Source organism: Notamacropus eugenii, chromosome 1 (assembly GCF_028372415.1).
Source record: "Notamacropus eugenii isolate mMacEug1 chromosome 1, mMacEug1.pri_v2, whole genome shotgun sequence".
Taxonomy (NCBI): domain Eukaryota; kingdom Metazoa; phylum Chordata; class Mammalia; order Diprotodontia; family Macropodidae; genus Notamacropus; species Notamacropus eugenii.
Window position 1 is genome coordinate 181,586,251 of NC_092872.1, and position 19,656 is coordinate 181,605,906.

At 43.9% G+C, this 19,656-nt stretch overlaps 1 protein-coding gene across 1 annotated transcript; it reads right to left on the reverse strand.

The window, feature by feature from the left end:
* Window positions 1-4,370: 4,370 nt before the first annotated feature.
* On the reverse strand, window positions 4,371-7,187 carry CALHM1 (calcium homeostasis modulator 1). Its single transcript, XM_072621440.1, has 2 exons — window positions 6,537-7,187; window positions 4,371-4,923 (listed from the first exon to the last, which is right to left on the reverse strand). The coding sequence occupies exons 1-2, from the start codon at window positions 7,086-7,088 to the stop codon at window positions 4,450-4,452; spliced, it is 1,026 nt and encodes a 341-aa protein (XP_072477541.1). The 5' UTR covers window positions 7,089-7,187; the 3' UTR covers window positions 4,371-4,449.
* Between the last annotated feature and the right edge of the window lie 12,469 nt (window positions 7,188-19,656).

Sequence of the window (19,656 nt, forward strand, 5' to 3'; positions counted from 1 at the left end):
ATTTAGTCACATTCTCTTTACTTTCAGTTAGCTGTCTGACTGTATATGTGGGGGAAGGGAGCTGTGCTGGAAGGATGTGGGAGGTGTGGAGATTATCCAGTGGATTCTCTGTGGACTCTTTCAGAGATAAGGGAAGCCCAAACTCAGAAGGACCCTTAGCCTCAGGTAGAATGGGTCAGGAAGGTCATTGTTGCTGGTGGGAGAAACAGTAGTGTGCTATGATGCAGTCCCAAATAAAATAGAAATGACTTTGGGGTCATCTGTTTTGGACTCCCTGGGCTCCTTTCCATTTTGATGATGGAGAGTTGTTCAGGGATCATAAACACTGTATAGCCATGGGAATCCACACTCCTGCTCTTCCTGTACCTCTAGCCAGGGGACCAAGAGAGCCACATGCCCAGGCTAAGAGATTTGCCCTTCCATCTTCTGCTTTCCAGGTTTTTCTCCCCTCTGTGCTCCCCCCTTCCACCCCAAATACCTGTTCAAATCCTGTTCATTCTTTAAATCCCAGGTCAGAGGCTTGCTTTCTGAAGCCTTCCTTTATGTCCTCCCCTCCTCTCTCTGCTGGCCCCCAAGTTGGGTATGATTTCTTTAACCACGGAACTAAGACAGCACTTTGTGCCTGTCATGGACTCATAACATTCAGTTCTGTATTGTTATTTGTGCACAAAAGAGGCGGCATTGTACAGTGGATGAAGCACGGGACTTGAGGATTTTTCTTGGGGGTCACTATTTTCTGTTTCTGGAGGAAGGAGTTTCGTGTTCTCTTCTACAGGCCACACCCTGCCAGACCCGATACTTTCCCCTCCCTCTTCCCCCTCCTTTCCTGTGACTCACTCGCACCTCTTTGGCAGCTAGAAGTAAGATGTAGCTCGGCTGAAGAGAGGAGGAGGGCGGCTCTGTCTTGCAGCTGCAGTCAGACACGATTTCTAGTCTTGGGGCTGACATCTTCCTCTCCTCCCAAGTTCCAAGATCTCACAGTGCAGTCCCCCACCACCTTAGAGCTTCTCCTCACCCCACCCCCAGATACCAAAGTGAGGACCGGAGTGTTTCTAACAACCAAAAGCCCTAGGCAAAGTCAACATCGAACTTTCCAGAATCTAAGGATTGAAGGGGACCTCGGAGGTCATCTACCGCAACTCATCTCTGAACCAGAATCCATTGCATTATCCCAGATAAGGGATGGTCCAGCTTTGCTTCACGACCTCCCAGGAGGAGAACCCATTACCTCCCTAGGCAGCCCATTCCACTTTTGTTGATTCCATTTTCAGTCATGTCCAACTCTTTATGACCCCATTTTCCTTCTCCAGTCCATTTTACAGATGAAGAAACTGAGGCAAACAAGGTTAAGTGACTTGCCTAGGGTCATATTGCTAAGAAGTGTCTGAGGCCAGCTTTGAAATCAGGTCTTCCTGACAGCTCTAGCCACTGAGCCCCTTCATTCCACTTTGAGATTTCCCTAATTGTAAGAAATGGCAAACCTCTCCAGTATCTGCCAAGAAAACCCCAGATGGGGTCATGAAAAGTTGGACATGACTGAAATAACTCAACAACAACAGTTGTGAGAAAAATTTTTCTTATCTCAAGGTTACATTTGTCATTTTTTCACTTTCAACTATTGCTTCAGAGACTTGGATGGGAATATAGGAATGGGGAGAGGGAAGGGCTTTGCTGTTCTGGGAGATCCTGCACTTAACTGTCCTATAATGGTAGACAGTCAGCTGCAGAGTCAAGGGAAGCATTGAATAAGTAACCTTAAAAATGCTTGAAGAAAGCAATCTCACAGTTATCTTTCCATTTTTCCTCCAGTCTTCTCTTCTCCAGGGTAACCATCTCAATCAATTCTTCAGTTAATCCACATATGGCATAAACTTGAAACCTTTTCTTATCTTAGTTGTCCTCATCTAAACACTTTCCAGTTTATTGAGATCCTCCCTAAAATATGACATCCAGAATGGAATAGTGTGTTACAGATATGGTCTGTCCACAGCAGAATCCCTTGCTATGGACTCCTTAGTCCTGGCCACTGTGCCATTCTAAATGTAATTTAAGATTGCATTTCTTGACCTAACACAATGTTGATCCATATCAAACTTGCAGGTGCTAAGACCTTCCCCCACCCTACACTTTCATTCTTATAGCCAGAAAAAATTTAATTGAAGTGGGGTTGTTGACATTCAGTTACATAAATTTGATATTGATTGATAAATAAAGTTGATACTCAGTTACACAAATCTACATATCTTACTTGACTGAGAGATGTCAAGGAGTCCAGAAAACTTGGGTTCAAATCTTGCTTTAGACACTTACTACCTGTGTGACCCTGGGCAAAAGCAAAGCATATACCTCAGTTTCCTCATCCATAAAATGAGGATATTGTACTCAATGTCCTTTAAGTGCCCTTTCAGCTCCAACTCTGTGATCTTCTGAACCTAGTTCATAAGCTTCCTCTTAAGGAGAGATTTTATATTTAACATTTCTATCACCGATTCTGAATAAGGAATTAAATAGTGAGCCATTTGGATTAATAGTGTGGCACATTCTACTAGAGAATGGGCCTAGTGGTGTTTGGTCTTTAAATCCCAACCCTTCCTGCCACTTGAATTTTCCCTGGATTCTAGTAATGGCTTTGCTTCCTCTCACTTTCTTACTACTGCTTTGTGAGCATGATATTTGAAGACCTGGAAAAATATATTGTGTGATCTCAAAGCTTGGGAGTGGGTGAGACTGAAAGATGAGAGATAAATTCATTCACAACTTAGCCTGGTCCTATATATATAATAGACCTTAATTGTTCATTTAATTAAGCAATTTATTAACTCCCCCTGAAAGCTTGAGAACTGAATATGTGCCCTCTCTTAGGGGGATTCACATTTTAAATTAGGAATATGGAGATGAAAACTCTGATCCACAAAGGAATTATTACACTTTTGATATTTTATAGGGGAAATATTTTATAGGGTATATATCTTGTCAAGGCAGGCCTTTCCTATCTCCCCTCTTACCTTCCATGACTCTGAGAAGCTTCCACTGGGGAAGATAGTGAGGATTGCATTAAAGATCCTTTGCTCTAACTCCCAAATACTAAAGATAAAGTCTCACAATCTGTATCTCTGTGAAAGTCACCACACACTTACAGCACAGAGATGTGCTGACCTACCATGATGGGTGACATCTAGCCGGTTGCTGTCCAACGTCGAGGAGGTGGGGCTAAAAGGAGGGTAGTACCTCTTTTACCCCAACTACTGCAGATTATAGAGAGTACCTAGAGAGTGGAAATGGCTTGGAGCAAAACATCACTATTGAAGCCAGAGCTCAGAATTGGCCCAAGCTCAGGTCATGGTTCCTAGCCACATCCATAGACTATTATTGAGTTGAGGGAACTTATCTCAAAATCCTTGAGCCTGAAGAATTCCAGAGGGCTTAGACCTTGGGGGATATTGTTTCATTATTCTAAGCCTCAGTTTCCCTGGCTGTAAAATGGGGAATTCTTCCAGATCCCTGGCTCAAAAGTAGGCAGCAGGGTGAGCTGAGAAATATACAACAAGCTCCCTGACCTCCAGGGGAGGAGAAAGTGCTTTTCACAAAGCTTTTTCACAAACACAAAGTCACAGTATTATCATTATGAACATCATCACAGATATCACGTGGGTCACCTGCCTGGTGCAGAATTTTCAGTCTCCAGATGCTGTCTATTTCACATGTAGGGGATGTGCAAATAAGGTCCTGATTGAAAGTCCTTCATCTTATCACTCTTCATCCCACAAGACAAATCTCAGTTTCTGTGACTGTTCAGTTACAGGCAGGTGATATCCCCAAGAAAAGTTCCTGGAACATTAGAATAGGTTACTCAGCTCTAGCTGAGAGGAGACAAGGGCTAAAGCCACCTGTTAGGGAATGGGGTTTTGAAGAAAGGCTTGGGACCTACAGAAGTCTCTCCCTGTCTTCTTCCCCCTACCCCTCCCTGCAGTTTATTAATCCCACTCTGATCTGTTCTAATTAATACTGCTAATCTTATCTCCCCATGAAGGGTGAGTGAAATTTTTTTTAAGGAGTAGGGAGATAGTGAAGCTACTGGGTTGATTTAGGATAAGCTGTCCTCTCTCTCTCTCAGATCCCATATCAGAAATTTCTTCTTTTGTTGGAGGAGGGGGGCCTGGAGCATTCAGACTGGTAGTCTAGCTCCCTGGGCTTCTTGGGCCAATAGGACCAATCACTGGCAGCTCCAAGACCCTTATTTTCTCCTTACTGTGCAGTATTCTCAATAAAGTGCTTTTAAATCTTTGCTGATGCTGACCTCAAGAGACCCAGTGGCCCCTACGATTAGCAGCATGATGATGGTCCTGAACTTTGAATAAGATGCCTGCTCCATCTCATAAACCCAGCCCTAAACCCGGCATGTGGCTTGTAAACCTGTAGCTTATTTCTGGAGTGCCAAGTCTCGCTCCTTCATACTTTGCTGAAGTAGGTGGCCACCTCCTTCCTCAGGATAGGGGCTGGGCCAGGCCCAGGTGCCCCACCTGCCCACCCATTCTCCAAGAGTGGCTCTTCCTGGTGTAGCCGTAGTGGGGGCTTGCAAGTATGCCAGCTCTTGAGCAGCTGGTTCATGGTACCCTGGTCAGTAATGCCATGAAGCTTCCCCCGCTCATCCTCCGTCCCTTCAGCAGGGGCCTTGGCTGGTCCTGGATGAGAGTGACCCAAGGTCAAGTCATGGTTCATGGCTTCGAAGAATTGTTGGATGCAAACCTTGGCGAAGGCCTTGGCATGTTCAGTGCAGGTCTCATCAAAGAGTTTGCGCTCAATATCGATGTAGTGGGACCAGTACTTGCTCTTGAGGAAGGCAGCCTGACTGAAGCAGGGCCGAATTGCCCGGACGATGAATGCCAGGAGTGTGGTCAGCAGCACGAAGGTCCAGCCCAAAGCCTGTAAGGATCCCAAGTGGAGGAGTGAGTAGGGAATGATAGAAACTCCTTCTCCCTTGACCCACCTCCCTTTCTTTTTAGGAGCTACAAACCCCTGTCACTGCTCCTGGGGAGGCACATGGTAGTGAGATCTTGGACTTACAGTCCCAAGACCTGGGTTTTAATCCTTCCTCAGATATTTACTAGCTGCATGACTCCTCAGAACCCCAATTTCTGCATCTGTAAAATGAGAATAATACACTTGTCCTTCATTTTACAGATGAGAAGGACCTAGGTGGCACAGTAGATAGAGTGCTGAGCCTGGAATCAGGAAGATCTGAGTTCAAATTCAGCCTCACACACTTTCTAGTTGTGCAGTCTTGGACAAAACACTTAATCTGTGTGTGCCTCAGTTTCTTCAACTGCAAAGGAAATAATAATAGAACCTACCAGGAGCTGTGACGCAATGGATAGAGCACCGGCCCTGGAGTCAGGAGGACACAAATTCAAATCCAGCCTCAGATACTTGACACTAGCTGTGTGGCCCTGGACAAGTCACAATACTGATTGCCTCACCCCACCTCCCACCCCGTCAAATAATAATAGAGCCTACCTTCTAGTGTTAAATTGAGATAAGATTTGTAAAGCGTTTGACACAGTTCCTGGCGCATGACTGTTCCCTTCCTTCCCCCTTACAGATGAGGAAACAGACTATATGAATTTTTTTCAATTATTTTTATTTCACATTAATAGGATCTTACTAAACAACCTCCTCCAAGACCCCTTTTCTAAGTGCGCACCCCTCAGTGTTCAGTCTTCTCTGATCATACTACTCAAGAAACTTAAGCACATTCTCCCCAGGATTGTTAGTGAACTTAGACCTTTTTCTTGGCTCCCCAACTAAACTTTAAACTCCCAGAGAACTTATTATTCATGCTTGTGTCTCCTATAGCACTGGGTTGACCGGCAGTAGGGCTCAATATATGATTTTTGACTTGTGAATCTGTTACGCTGGCCTAGAGAAAACCCTCCTCACTTTCAAAATGGAAAAATTGTAGCTCAGTAGTGAATTGCCCAAAGGCCCTTAAATGGGGCAGGACTCTTGATTCCAGAGTAGTCTCCCTAAACACTGCCCTACTCCACCCCATGCAGAAGTGATTACTAAGAGGGAAAATACTAAAGGCCAGAATATCTTTAATCCTACCCTACTTCTATCCCTATCCAAGGGTGCAACATCAGCCCCTAGCTCTCACCTAGGAGAGGGGGCTTGCTGGCTATATTTGCCTGGGAAATGTATCCAAATGGCCCAGGGCCATTTTCTGTGTTTCTCTGCAAGGCCCTTTCTCCCCCTTTCCAGGTTCCCTCGTTTTAAAGGATGCAAATCCTTTGTGGCTTTCAATCACTCTTCAGGCAGGCTGGGACAGGCTGGGCTCCTAGGACCTGCTATGCCACTGGGTGCTGTACAGGCACCAGAATCATACCGCAGGCTCTGATCCTAGTCCAGCTAGGGAGGCTCCTGAATTGGCAGAGAAAATTTCAGTCTCAGGCCACGCAGAAGAAAGTACAATGAATAAATCGTTTTCTAAGACCCAGTAGAAGAAGGTCAGGAAGTAAGGGGAACACCTGAGAGCTCACCTGAGAGATGCAACGCAAATATCTGACGGCCACTTCTCGGGCAATCAGCCACTCTCCATCGTAGATCTCCTGGCAGGGGATTCGAGCCAGCAGCCTGGCTATCTCCTGCTGGGCCAGGCTGGGGACTTGACTTGAATTTCCTAGAGTGGCCACAGGCACGGCCGTACAGAAGGCACACAGGAAGCATTTGCCATCCAGCAGGGTGACAGCCACCCAGACCACAGGTGCAATCAGTGCCCGCTGGGCCATGGAACAGAACATGTATCGTAGCACAGCGGGGTCCTTATGCCGCTGGCCGGTGGGCCGCTTCCACTCCTCGGCCAGCATGGAGATGTTGTTATTCATCGCCAGGCCTAGCAGGAAGAGCACCAAGGGAGGCACCAGCAGGATGCCCCCGCTGTATGCCAGGTTGTACCCAGGCAGGCAGGGGCAGCTGAAGTCAAAAGCCGAGTATATCTGGGCACTGGCCAGAGCCATGATCCCACAGATGCCGTTCATGAAGGATTCCTGGTTAGACTGCAAGAACTGAAATATCATCCGGAACTTATCCATCGTGCTGCTCCACGAGCCACCCTGGCTCTCCTTTTCTTAAGAACCAGGGGACCAGCTGCCCAGCCTTGGAACCCAGGTGTCCTGGGCTTTCTGCTTTCAATCAGCTCCTCCCCACCTCAGAGCCGACCCCTTCTTCCTGGCCCCCTGTATTTTGGTTTCCAGCCCCCTAGTCCCCAGGGAATGCCTGGGGCAATGACTGGAGCACACTCTGCCTCAAATGCTTGGCTTTTCTCACAGGGTCCCCCTGGCCTCATGTCTCAGAGTCCTGGAGTCCCTGTGGAGATTTTCAGGGTGGCAATGACTGTCTCTCCTTCACTGCCTGTGTTTCTAGTACTGCCCCCCTGCCAACCCTCACCCTGACTCTCCCTGAGCTAGTTTGCAAATCCCGAGTCAGCTGGGGAGGCTTTCTCTCTCACTTGTTTTTCCTTTCTCCACCCCTTCCAGGCCAGTCACCTCTGTAGCCATCAGCAAACAGGGAAACCACAAGGGCAGGGCCCTTGGCCGTGCCGCTTCTCTGCCTAGGAAGAAAGACAAGTTCACTGTGAGGATCAGGGGTGGGGGAGTAAGGAGAAATTTGTAGGGGGACAGAAGAAGTCCATGTTCAATGAAGACTAAGTCTGGATAAAAAGCATGGGGGGGAGTGGAGAGTGGGGGGTAGTAAGGAGGCTCAAGCTGTTTCCTAGAGAACAGAAGCATGTGCCTGCTGTGGGGGTGTGGGTGTGGGTGTAAGCAGATACAGAGGAGATCTTGCCCTGTGGACTCTTCCCAAGGGGATGCCAGCATGGCCAGAGGCCCAAGCTATGGACACTTAGCTCAGTTCAGTTCAGACAGCCCTAGGGAGGTTGTCCTTCACCCCCTGGAACATCTCCATGCTGACCCACAAACCTATAACTGCTCCTTCTCTATTCCATGATGGATATTGAACAGCAAATGTCACAAAGGGCTAAATGATGACCTAGACAGCTCATCTGGGCCAGCTAATTGTTCAGTTTTCAGTATGGGCATTTATACTTTGGAAATCTGAAAATAATACAAATGAGGGCTTGGTTTATTGTTTTGTTCATTGTCTTGACTTAAGAAAGTGATGGAGAAAATGTGAATAAAACAGATTAAACTTACACATGTGTTATGTATATATTCTCCCCCCCAGAGAGCTGATTGTTAAACATTTACCGGTACATTCCTGATCTAATCCAACCCTTTCATCTCATGGATGGGAAAAGTGACATCTGAAGAGATAGTGACTTAGAAAAAGGGTTGTAGAATCATCACTGGGACTCAGTCTCCTGATGGTGATATTAATAACGCATAATTCCCTTTAAGGCTTTCAGTACATTCCTCACAATAATCATGGAGGGCTAGGTATTCCAAACATCCCTGCCCCTCTCTGACAGGTGAGTAAACTGAGTTTCGAAGTCTTTATGTGTTTTGCTCAAAGTTACACAACCAAGAAGTTAGGAGCTAGGATCTGAACTCAGGTCTCACCTTGTTGAGGTTTAATTTGACCTATGAATTTGAACTATTTCAGAGTCTCAGCACCCCTAAACCTCAACATCCTGACTCCAGGTCCAGGTCCCTCTTTCCATGGACGGTTTGTCTTGTTGATGATGTTGAGGCTGGTTAATGATGATGACTGTTGACAAAAGGCAAGGTTGCTTTGCAATAATGGTCCCAAACATTCATTCATCTGGCTTAGGGAAGAGGATAAAAGTGGAAAATGAATTCCAGCAAAGATTGTCATACTCCTAAAAGAGGTAGCCAATAATAATAGTTAACGTTGCTATAGCTGCTTCCAAAGTGCTTTACATAGACTACCTATTTTGATCCTCACAAAAATCCTGTGAGAGAGTGCCCATTTTACAGATGGGAAGCTTGTTAAATGACTTGACCAAGATCACACAGCTGGTAAGTGTCTAAGGGAGCGTTTGAACTGAAGTCTTCCTGACTCAAGTCCATCATATGCCATTCATATGCCATGGAACTGCCAATGCAGGTGTGTGTGTATGTGTGTGTGTGTGTGTGTGTGTGTGTGTCTTTCCGTGTTTTTGTATATGTGCTCCCAGTACCTCCCAAAATCCCCTCCCCCATCTTCTTCCTGCTCTAACATTAAAAAAAAAACCAAAACACACAACACCCAGAGATCTTGCTCGTGAGGAAAACTCTGGAACAGTGCCCTGAAGGATTCTTTAATTCAGAGGGGGTGGGGGAGCATTTGTGGGGCTCCCTTTGAAGCCTGGGAAGGTTCTGGGAAAGCAGGCAGGTCCTCGCCCCAACCTGCCCCACCCTGACTGGCCCAGCCCTCTCCTAGTCTTGTCCTGAGGTCTCTTCTGAGTGGGTGTCAAGGTGCTGTAGGTGTGCCCAAGTGTGCTTGTCTGTGGGAGATAATGTATGTAAAATGCTTTGCAAACTTCACAGAACTATATAAATGCAAGATAATATTATTGTAATCTGTGTGTCTGTATCTGCATACCTCTGTGTGGTGGGGAAGAAAAAAAATCACTAAACTGGGATTCAGGTACACCTGGGTCCTAAACTTGCAGAGGGCATGAAGTTAGGATTTGTGTTGTCCAATATCCACTTGGAACATGCATTTATTAAGAGCCCGAGGCACCCTGTTATCAATGTAATTACAGATCCATTGTGTGTAAGAAGGTATGGCACCAGAAAGTCAATTTCCTCCACAAAGACTTCAGTTTGTGGTTGTTTAGTTGTATCCAACCCATTAAGGGTATTGTTTTTGTTTTTTTTTGTAAAGATACTGGAGTGGTTTTTTGCCATTTTCTTCTCCAGCTCATTGTACGGATGAGGACGCTGAGGCAAACTGGGTTAAGTGACTTGCCCAGGGTCACACAGTCAGTAAGTATTTGAGAGTGGATTTGAACTCAGGTAGATGATTCTTCCTGACTCCAGCCCTGGCACTCTATCCACGATGCCCCAGACTTCAGTTTCGCCATCTACAATTGGATTAGATGATCACATGGTGGCCAGAGGAAGCGATACAAGGACACTCTCAAGGTCTCTCTCAAGAACTTTGGATTTGACTGTGCAACATGGGAGATGCTGGCACAGGACCACTCAGCATGGTGTGCCCACATCAGAAAGGGTGCTGTGCTCTTTGAGCAAAGCAGAATTGAGACAGCACAAAGTAAATGCAGGATGCACAAATTTGGGATGTCCACCCCAAATATTCACACGGACTATCTGTGGCCAACCTGTGGTCGAGGATTCTGAGCTCATATTGGTCTGATCAGCCACAGTTGGACGCATTGAAATTTCACTTTATCATGGTGATGTCATTTTGGTCCTCTTCGAAGATGAAGCACAACCAACCAACCAGTTAGATGATCTTTAAGGTTCTTTCTGTCTGTCTTTGACCTATAGATCCTGTGTGTCCATACAAGTCTGGGTGCATGGGCATCTAGCTGTAGGTTTGTGTGGTTCTCCAGGGCTAACACCACCTGTGGCCAGACCTCTACTCTTCTGGTAGAAGCTGCTTTTGACCCTGGTACTTACCCCAGGCATCTCCAGTTCTGCCACTAATCCACTGCCCTGGGCTTAAACACTGTGATGTTTCTGGGCAGGATAGATTGGAGTGGGGTGACCCCTCCCCTACTATGCAAAGTCTGTCCAGAGATGGTTTCATAGAAATCTGGTGTGATGAGGCTGTGCCCAACATGTCACATGCGGGTGTCATCGACTGGCTCAAAAGGAGGCAGTCTAGTCATCTCTAGCCTCTTCTCCTCACACCTTTCTGCAAGGGAGACTTTCACTCCTGCCAGAAGGGGAAGTAGATTGAGATCAGAACTTGGCAGCTCTGCTTTGCTCAGAGAGAGGGAGTACTGGACTAGAATTATATCTCTCTGCTTCCTTAAATACCATTAATTTAGGGGATGTGGTTTTCAGGTTCAAGGTAAGTTTCAATCATTGCTCATTTTTGGAAAGTAAGAACCAAGCTCATTTCCTACAAATACCAGTTCTTTAATGAATACAGGTAATAAACAGCAAGAAACCCATTTATCTGAATTGCTTGAAGAAAGACCACACAGGAGAATAGATATCAGATAATACAGAATGAAAGAGCACTCTTCTTGGGAATGAGGTAATCAGCTAAACTGAGAGAGAGAGAGAATGTTCCAGATGTCACCCAAAGGGAAACTTCCTCAGAGTCTCTAGAGTAGCAAGTTGGGAGTAGGGACAGAATGGAAATTGTTAGCTCTTCTCATGTCAGTTTCTTCTCAGAATCTCATTTTCTTCTTAAGCAACCTGACATGGGGTTGGCACCTTTCATCTTCTCCCTCAGACCTGGAAGCCAGAAGCACCCAAAGCCACTCAAGAGACTCAAAGGAAAGGAAGAGTCTGTGGAGCCTGAAACTCTTCTCTCTCCCTCACTTTCCATCTCCACCTTGCCTCTTGTGTAGATAGAGGGCACTGATCTCCATCCATGAAGAGAGAGTCCCACACCAATGGGGTTTGGAACTCAGATTACAGTGGGAAGAATTGGGTGAATTGAGGCAGAATGAATTGAGCAGAACCAGGAGAATACTTTGTTTTGTTTTTGTTTAATTTTCACATTAGTCATATTGTAAAGAAGAATTACAACCAATGGAATGAACCATGAGAAAGAGGAAAGAAAAGCAAACAAAAAAGAGAGAGGGCAAATAGTGTGCTTTGACCTGCATTCAGACTGTCTAATTTTTTTCTCTGAATATGGATAGCATTTTATATCATGAGCCTTTTGAAACTTAGAACCTTGCATTGCTGAGAAGAGCCAAGTCAGTCAAAGTCAGACATCACACAATGTGGTTGTAACTGTGTACAATGTTCTCCTGGTTCTGCTCCCCTCACTCAGCATCAGTTCACATAAGTCCAGGTTTTTCTGACATCTGCCTGTTTGTCATTTCTTAGATCACAATAGTATTATGTTACATTCATATACCACAGCTTGTTCAGTCATTCCCCAAATGATTCCCCTTAATTTCCAATTCTTGGCCACCACAAAAAGAGGTGCTATAAATATTTTTATACACGTGGGTCCTTTGAACATTTGTATGATCTCTGTGGGATACAGCCTCCGAAGTGGTATTGCTGGGTATGCACATTTTTATAGCCATCTGGGCATACTTCCGAATTGCTCTCCAAAATGGTTGGATCAGTTCATAACACCGCCAACAATGCATTAGTGTCAGGAGAATAATTTGTACAATAAAAACAATATTGTAAAGACACTCAATTTTGAAAGGCTTTGGAACTCTTATCTCAGTGACCAGCCACAATCCCAGAGAATTCATGATGAAATAGGTGACCTGATAGTGAGATGACTGACTCAGAGAAAAGATGGACATGTACTTTTTTAGGACATGGCTAATGTGGGAATCTGTTTTGCTTGAACATAAATGTTTGTAATAGAGATTATTTTTCTGCTTTCTTAATTGGGAGAGGGAAGGAAGTCTGGAAGGGAGAAAAGGCATGTCTTCAAAAAATCAAATAAAATTTCATTTGAGGATAAAAGGTTACTGGAGAGGTCAAGAAAGTAGGGTTGGGGGGCAAAAGAAAAGAAGGGGTTGATTTGAAGTGAAGCCTGCCCATTTGGAATGAGAGCACCCATTGGTGGTGAGCATTTTTGTTTGTTAGGGATGGTGTGGGGACAAGGAGCTACCTACTCAATGAGTTTTCTCTCCCTCTTCCCCATTGAAGTGACTTCTTCCCAAGTTACCTGATGCTCTTAGGAGAGACCCCTCAGTGTAGGACTGATGCCTCTTCTCCTCCTTGTTTCTATTCCCATGCCTCTTGCACAAATTGCTGCCCAGTTTAGAAAGACCTTTCTGAACTGGAATCCCAGAATCTCAGTTGGAAGGTCCCTTGGAAGTCATCTCTTTCAAACTCTGCCTGAACAAGAATCCCTTCTGCCTCATGTCGAACAAGTAGTCATCTAGCCTTTGCTTGAAGACCTCCTGTAAGGTGGCACCTATTCCATCCCAAGGCAGCCCTTTCCAAGTGGAGATAGTCTTAATAATACCAGGAAGTTTTCTCCTATCATGACTGCAAATTTATCTCTCTGTAATTTCCACGCATCACTCCTGGTTCTTACATCTTGGTTACACAGAACAAGTCTCTCACCTTTTCCCAGGAGAGAGCCCTTTTAACACTTAAAGATATCGCTTACATCCTTCCCCTCTTCCCCTAGCCAAGTTCCTGTTCTCCAGGTCAACCTCACCCAGTTACTTTAACTGATCCCCATATGACATGAACTTAAGGTCCTTCATCATTCTGGTTGCCCTCTTCTAGACACCTCTCCCAATTCTACCTATTGTTCGAATCCTATCTCAAATTCTACCTCCTCCAAGAAGCCTTCCTGGACCAGTCCAACCCTCATAGATCTCTCTTTTTTCCTTCAGGCATCTGACATATATCTCCCATACTACACATTCTCATATTTGGTTATAGTTACGTCATTTAGGAGGTATAGTGGATAGAGTGCTGAAGTTGTTGTCAGGAAGACCTGAATTAGAATCCTGCTTCAGACAATTACTAGCTCTGTCATCCTGGGCAAGTCACTTAACCTTTTTCAAGCCTCGGTTTCCTCATCTGTAAAATGGGGATAATAGCATCTACCTCACAGGTTTCTTGTGAATATTAGATGAGATGGTAAATGTAAAGCTTTTTATAAACCTTACAGCACTACATAAACACCAACAACTGTTGTTTAACATTTCAATGCGGTCCTGTAAAGCTTCTTGTCATGTGAGTGTGAGCTCTCATATCTTTTATTTAGTTATTGTTGTTCAGTTATTTTGATCATGTCTGATTCCATTTAGGTTTTTTTGGCAGAGATCCTGGAGTGGTTTGCCATTTCCTTCTCTAGCTTATTTTTGAGATGAGGAAACTGAGGCAAACAGGCTTAAATGACTTTCCCAAGGTCATACAGCTAGTAAGGGTATGAGGTCACACTTGAACTCAGGAAGATGAGTCTTCCTGCCTCCAGGTCTGACACTGTAGTCACTTCACCATTTGGCTGCTTTAAGGGCAGGAACAAACTCTGATGAAAGTTTCCACACATCCCTCCCCGCCACAGCTTAACCTTGGATAAGGCTGGACACACAGTAGGGGTTCGGTACATATTTGCTGAATTGAATAAAAAAGGGTATCAAGTGTTCCCCTGGCTACTCTGAATCAGTTTACTCATTCATCAATGATTTAATTGCTAAGCCTGGTCTGTCTAACCAGTCTGTGAACTCCTCCAAGGCAGAGCCATATCTTTTCCTTCTGTCTCCCCAACCATATGGTTCATCGCAGCATTCAGAGATCTACACACACAATAGGTGCATCATCATAGCTAACATTATATAACATCTTAATATTTGTAAGATGCATTGCAAATATAATCTAATTTTATCCTCACGATAACCCTGGGAAGTGGGGGCTTTTATTATCCCCATTATGTATGGAGAAACTAAGGGAAACAGAAGTTTAATGGCTTGCCCAATGTTACAATTAGTGTTTGAGGCTGGATTTGAAGGTCTTCTTGAAGGTTAGGTCTTCTTGACTCCAGGTCTGGCACTCAATCCGCTGCACCACCTAGCTGACTACTTAATCAGTATTTCTGGAGTGGGAGAAGACTGTTCTCTAACATGTCATCCAGCCTTTTGACAGAATGACCCAAAGCATCTCAGAGAGATGACTGCCTAACCATGCATTTCCCAACTATTCCTCCCTTAGTGATACATACCTGCCTCCCTCTGCTTTTTTGAGGAGGTTCCTTCCTATATCTCCCTTTAATCCCTTCCAGGGCTGATGTGTTTGTTCCATCCAGTCTCAAAGGAGTTAAAAATCTAAGACTGGAAGGAAAAGCAGTATGCAAAGGAGGAGGCCAGGAAGAGCAGGTATATGACTTGTCCTGTTGGCCTTTTAGGAAAATGTGCCATTTGCTTAGCAGAGAGGTTGCCAGGTAGGCCCTTTGGCCCTGTTTGGGGAGCTCCGAATTTGGAATATCCAGCAGACTCTGTAACTGAGTAAGAGTCATAAACCTGCCATAGCAGCCACGTTAACTGATGCCATCTAGGGCTATATTAATAGAATAAGGGGGTTGGTAGGGCCCTTCAACCCTAATCTGTTTTTTTTCAGGAGCCACATTTTAGCAGGCACATTGACAAGTTGGATGATGTCCAAAGGAATGTGATCAGGATGGTAAAGGGATGAAAAACCAGCATAATATGAGATCCAGATGAGGTATTAGGGACATAAAGATTGGAAGGGGGGAGGGAGCATAGATCCTAAGAGCTAGATCTGCAAGCTAGAAAGGACCTTAGAAAACATCTAGTTTAATACCCTCATTTTGTAGATATAAAAACTAAAACCCAGAATGGTTAAGTTACAAATTCAGGGTGACATAAAGCAGCTCTGACTTGAGCTAAGGTCCTCTGAGTCCAAATAGGGTGATCTTATGTTATTCTAAGATATTATTCTCTCTAACCTCAAATATTGAATGGATTGTTATGTGGAAGAGATGTTAGATGTATACTCTGTGGCTGTAGAGAGCAGAAAAATAACAGGGGAATGAAGTTTTGTCTTAACATAAGGAAGACACTTTCTAACATTTAACAATGACACAGATGCTTTTGGTAGGTAGTGAGTTCTCCATCACCAGGGCATTCAACTGGGAGGTGAAAGGCCATTTATTGGATATAATGGAAGCTAGGTGGGGTAGTGAATACAGCGCTGGCCATAAAGGTGGGACAACCTGAGTTCAAATCTAGCCTTAGACATTTATAAGCGCTTTACCAATATTATGTAGCTCTGAGAAAATTACTTAACCCCTCAGTTTCTTCATCTGTGAAATGGGGAGAATAGTAGCACCTATCTCTTAGGGTTGTTATAAGGGTGAAATAATGTATATAAAGCATTTTGCAAACTACAAAGCACTATATAAAGGCCATTGTTATTATTTTATTGTTATCCTCATTGTAGTAGATGAAATTCATGTATTGTATGGGGAACTTGACTAATTTCCAAAATTTCTTCCAAATCTGAGGTCTACAATCTCATTAAAATCAGCCTTGGTCATCAGCTCTGGCTTCACCCTGTGGTCTAGGCAAGAAATGAGGCTTGGCTTGTAGGGAAATCAGTCTTTGGGGGAAGATAAGAATTCTAACCCTTATAGCTCATGGTTCTCAACTTCCTGTCATCTGAATCTGGAACTATGAGGGGACTTGGGAGGTAGGATGTAGAATACTTTGAAGGTTTTTAACGTACTAAGAAGAAGATTGGAGGACTGAAAAGAAGAGCTAGATTTTAGCTCTTAGGAAGACTGGCTTGGCACCTGTCCTCTTTCATAGCATGGGTCTTCTCTTAGTGCTCTCCTCTCTCCTGAGGTCCTCAGGGGCAAAGTCCTCAGTTCTGTGCTCTCTGCTCATGCCCTATCCCATGACATTCAGTGTCACCCCAATTAGAAATCATGGGGCTGCAGCTCAGGACTAGAGTTAGGATTTCATTGGTACAGGAAACTTCCAGATGAGGATATTTCCTTATCAGACTCAGGTTGTCACTTCTGCAACGGATAGTTTTAGAGAGTTGACTAGAGAATGGGGAAGTTAAGTAACTTGCCTAGAGTCACACAGCCAAAATGGGTCAGAGGTGAGACCTTCAAGGACCACTATGCCATGCTGAAGACAAATATTTTTACTTGGTCCCAAAGCTACAGTTTTCTAGGAGACTCATTTTATGAAGAGGAAAGCATTCAAACCTGTCCACCTCAATGATCCCTCCAGCAAAGGACTGGGCCTGACTGAGCCATTTGGTACAGGGTGGGATGCAGGCACTCAATGTCAAGACACAAAGATTATGGACAGACTCCAGATAGTCTCATCTTTCTTAAACACCCATCTTTAAATACCTAGGAATCTGTCATTCTGAGATTTAGCTTGTTAAAAAAAAAAGTGGTAGCTTTCTGTGAACAGTAAAATAAGGCTTAAGCACAGTCTATATACATACACACATTTACGCTCTACGTCTTTCAGTTTAGTTGTAAAACAGTAAATATGTATTTTATTGTTGAATATCTTTTAAAATATTTTTATTTTATTCTGAACTTAAGAAATAAAACAAGCATTTCAATAACATAGTAGAATAGAAAAAAGATGATTGTACATGAAACTGCAAATTTATTATGTACAGCTTGCTACTTTTAAATATATAATAAAATTATCATAGAACTTTCTTTTTTTTGTTTCCTCCCTCCCACCCCTTGCCCTAAAAATGGCTACCATTGCACACAAATATGTGTGTGTGTGCGTGCACGCGTGTGTGTGTAAAGCCATTATTTAAATGATGGGGAAATCCCCAAAATTTTATGGTTTTAAAAGGGCCGCCTAGTCGTTTCAAACATTTACACAGACAGGTCAGTCGTCAAATAAACCAGGAATTGTAGAATAACCTGATGAGCTCTGTCCTGAGCAGGAATCCCAAACTGGCCAGAATGTTGGTAGTGGTGGTAGCTTCAAGAGATGCCATCTTGATTTTGTCCTATGGTCAAGGTCAAGGAGGAATGTCAAATCCCAGAAGTCAACTCCTGGGGAGCCAAAGATTCTGCCAGACATGTTAGTGAATTTAGGCTAGATTAAGGAATTAGGTGCCACTCCAAAGTCATCATAACAGCAACAAATACTTGAAAGATCACTGATTCTGCAGTCATTAGATCTGGGTTCAAATTCTACCTCTAATGCTCACTACCTTTGTGTCCTTGGATAAGTCAGTTAACCTCCTTGCACTTAGTTTCCCCTTCTGTAATCCTTCTAAGATTATCTCCAATTTTTCGTGCATGTATCTTGTTTGTACATGGCTGTTTGTTTGTTATGTCCCCATTAGACTCCTTGAGAGCAAGGTCTGTTTTTGCCCCCCCCCCCTCCCTTTTTTTATCCCCAGGCTTAGTTCAGTCATTTTCAGTAGCATCCAACTCTGTTTTCTTGGCAGAGATACTGGAGTAGTTTGCCATTTCCTGCTCCAGCTCACTTAACAGATGAGAAAACTGAGGCAAATAGGGTCAAGTGGCTTGCCCAGGGTCACACAGCTAGTGTCTGAGGCCAGATTGGAACTCAGATTTTCTTGAGTCTAGGCCTGGGGCTCTAACCACTTTATTATCAAGTTGTCCATTAACATGTAATAGGTGCTTAATAAATCCTTCTTGACTCTAAATATACCCTGTGCTTTCCTGCCTCTACCCCTTTGTTCACACCATTCCCTCCACCTGGAATGTCCTTCTCCTTATCTCTATCTGCTGAAATGCTGCCAGTCCTTTAAAACTTAATGTAACCAAAGAGATTGTCTTTTCTAAACTTAGTAGGTGAACTGGGCGTCAGGATTAATTACTCTCTTTTCTGTTTGAGAGGAAACAGGTTAGCTGTGTGTGATAGTTCCTTTTTATTATTATTATCCATTTTGGTGAGGAAGGGCAAACACTCAATTAACTATGCGGTCTAGTGAATGAAGAGAAAACCCCAGAATGTGAATAGCCATTCAGAATCCTATGTAAGGAGGAGGGACTGGTCTAGGTCCCAAATTTGGAATAGCAATTTGCAAACAGCTACATACACGTAAGATATATGCAGGAAAAAATAAAAAGAAAATCTTAAAGGGATGCAGTAGCATCTGTAAAATGAAAATAATGTCTATTTATAACTATGTATAGTTATGTATAATATATAGCATCATATTATCATTATACTATTATTATATCATATATAATATAATATAACTATATGTACGCTAATATATGTATGCCATCCCTGCTTATCTCACAAGGTCTGGATATCTGAGAAGAAAGTGCTTTGCAAATTTTAAAATGTTACATAAATGTGAGTTATTATGGTTATCATTCCCAAAATGTGGTGTAGTGGGATCTGAAGTCAGAGAAATCCTGCTCAGATTCCAGCTCTGCCAGTTGCCTCCTGGGTATCAGTTTCCTCATCTGTAAGATGAAGGAGCTGGACTTCAGATGACCTCTGAAGTCCCTTCCAGTCCTAAATCTAGGATTCTATACTCCTAATATAACTTGGATTTGAATCTCATTTCTGCTACTCTTTACCTGTCAATGAACTTTTCTGGGTTTGAGATAGATCATTTCTAAGGCTTCTATATCACTAAATCAAAGGCCTCTAACTCCTATGATTCCACGATGCACATTCTGGAATCTTCCTTCCTGGACCACTTTTCTGACTTGGCTTAAATTCCACTTAAAAGGAGGCCCAGTGGCCCAGTAAACTTGTGCATGCCCCCACTGCAGGCTTTGACAGGAGAGCAGAGATTGTCTTCTACTTCAGTCAATCAATAGTCTTTGGAAGGGCCTAGAATTGGAAAGCACAGGAGTAGGGCTAGACTTGTAATTATGCACCTCAGCTCCAGAGGTGTGTGCCAGTGGTGAAAGGATGTACATACAGTACATGGTGATTCACTTCTTAACCTCTTTTGTGCCAGACACCAAACTAAGCCCTGGGGGTGTGTGGGGGGGTGGTGGTACAAAGACAACAATGAAAGCAATTCCTGTCCTCAAGGTGCATACATTCTATTTCTAACATGT

Coding starts and splice junctions, on each gene's coding strand:
- CALHM1 (XM_072621440.1), bottom strand. CDS start 7,088: ATGGATAAGTTCCGGATGATATTTCAGTTCTTGCAGTCTAACCAGGAA. Junction 4,924..6,536: donor ATTTGCGTTGCATCTCTCAG/GTGAGCTCTCAG, acceptor GGATCCTTACAG/GCTTTGGGCTGGACCTTCGT.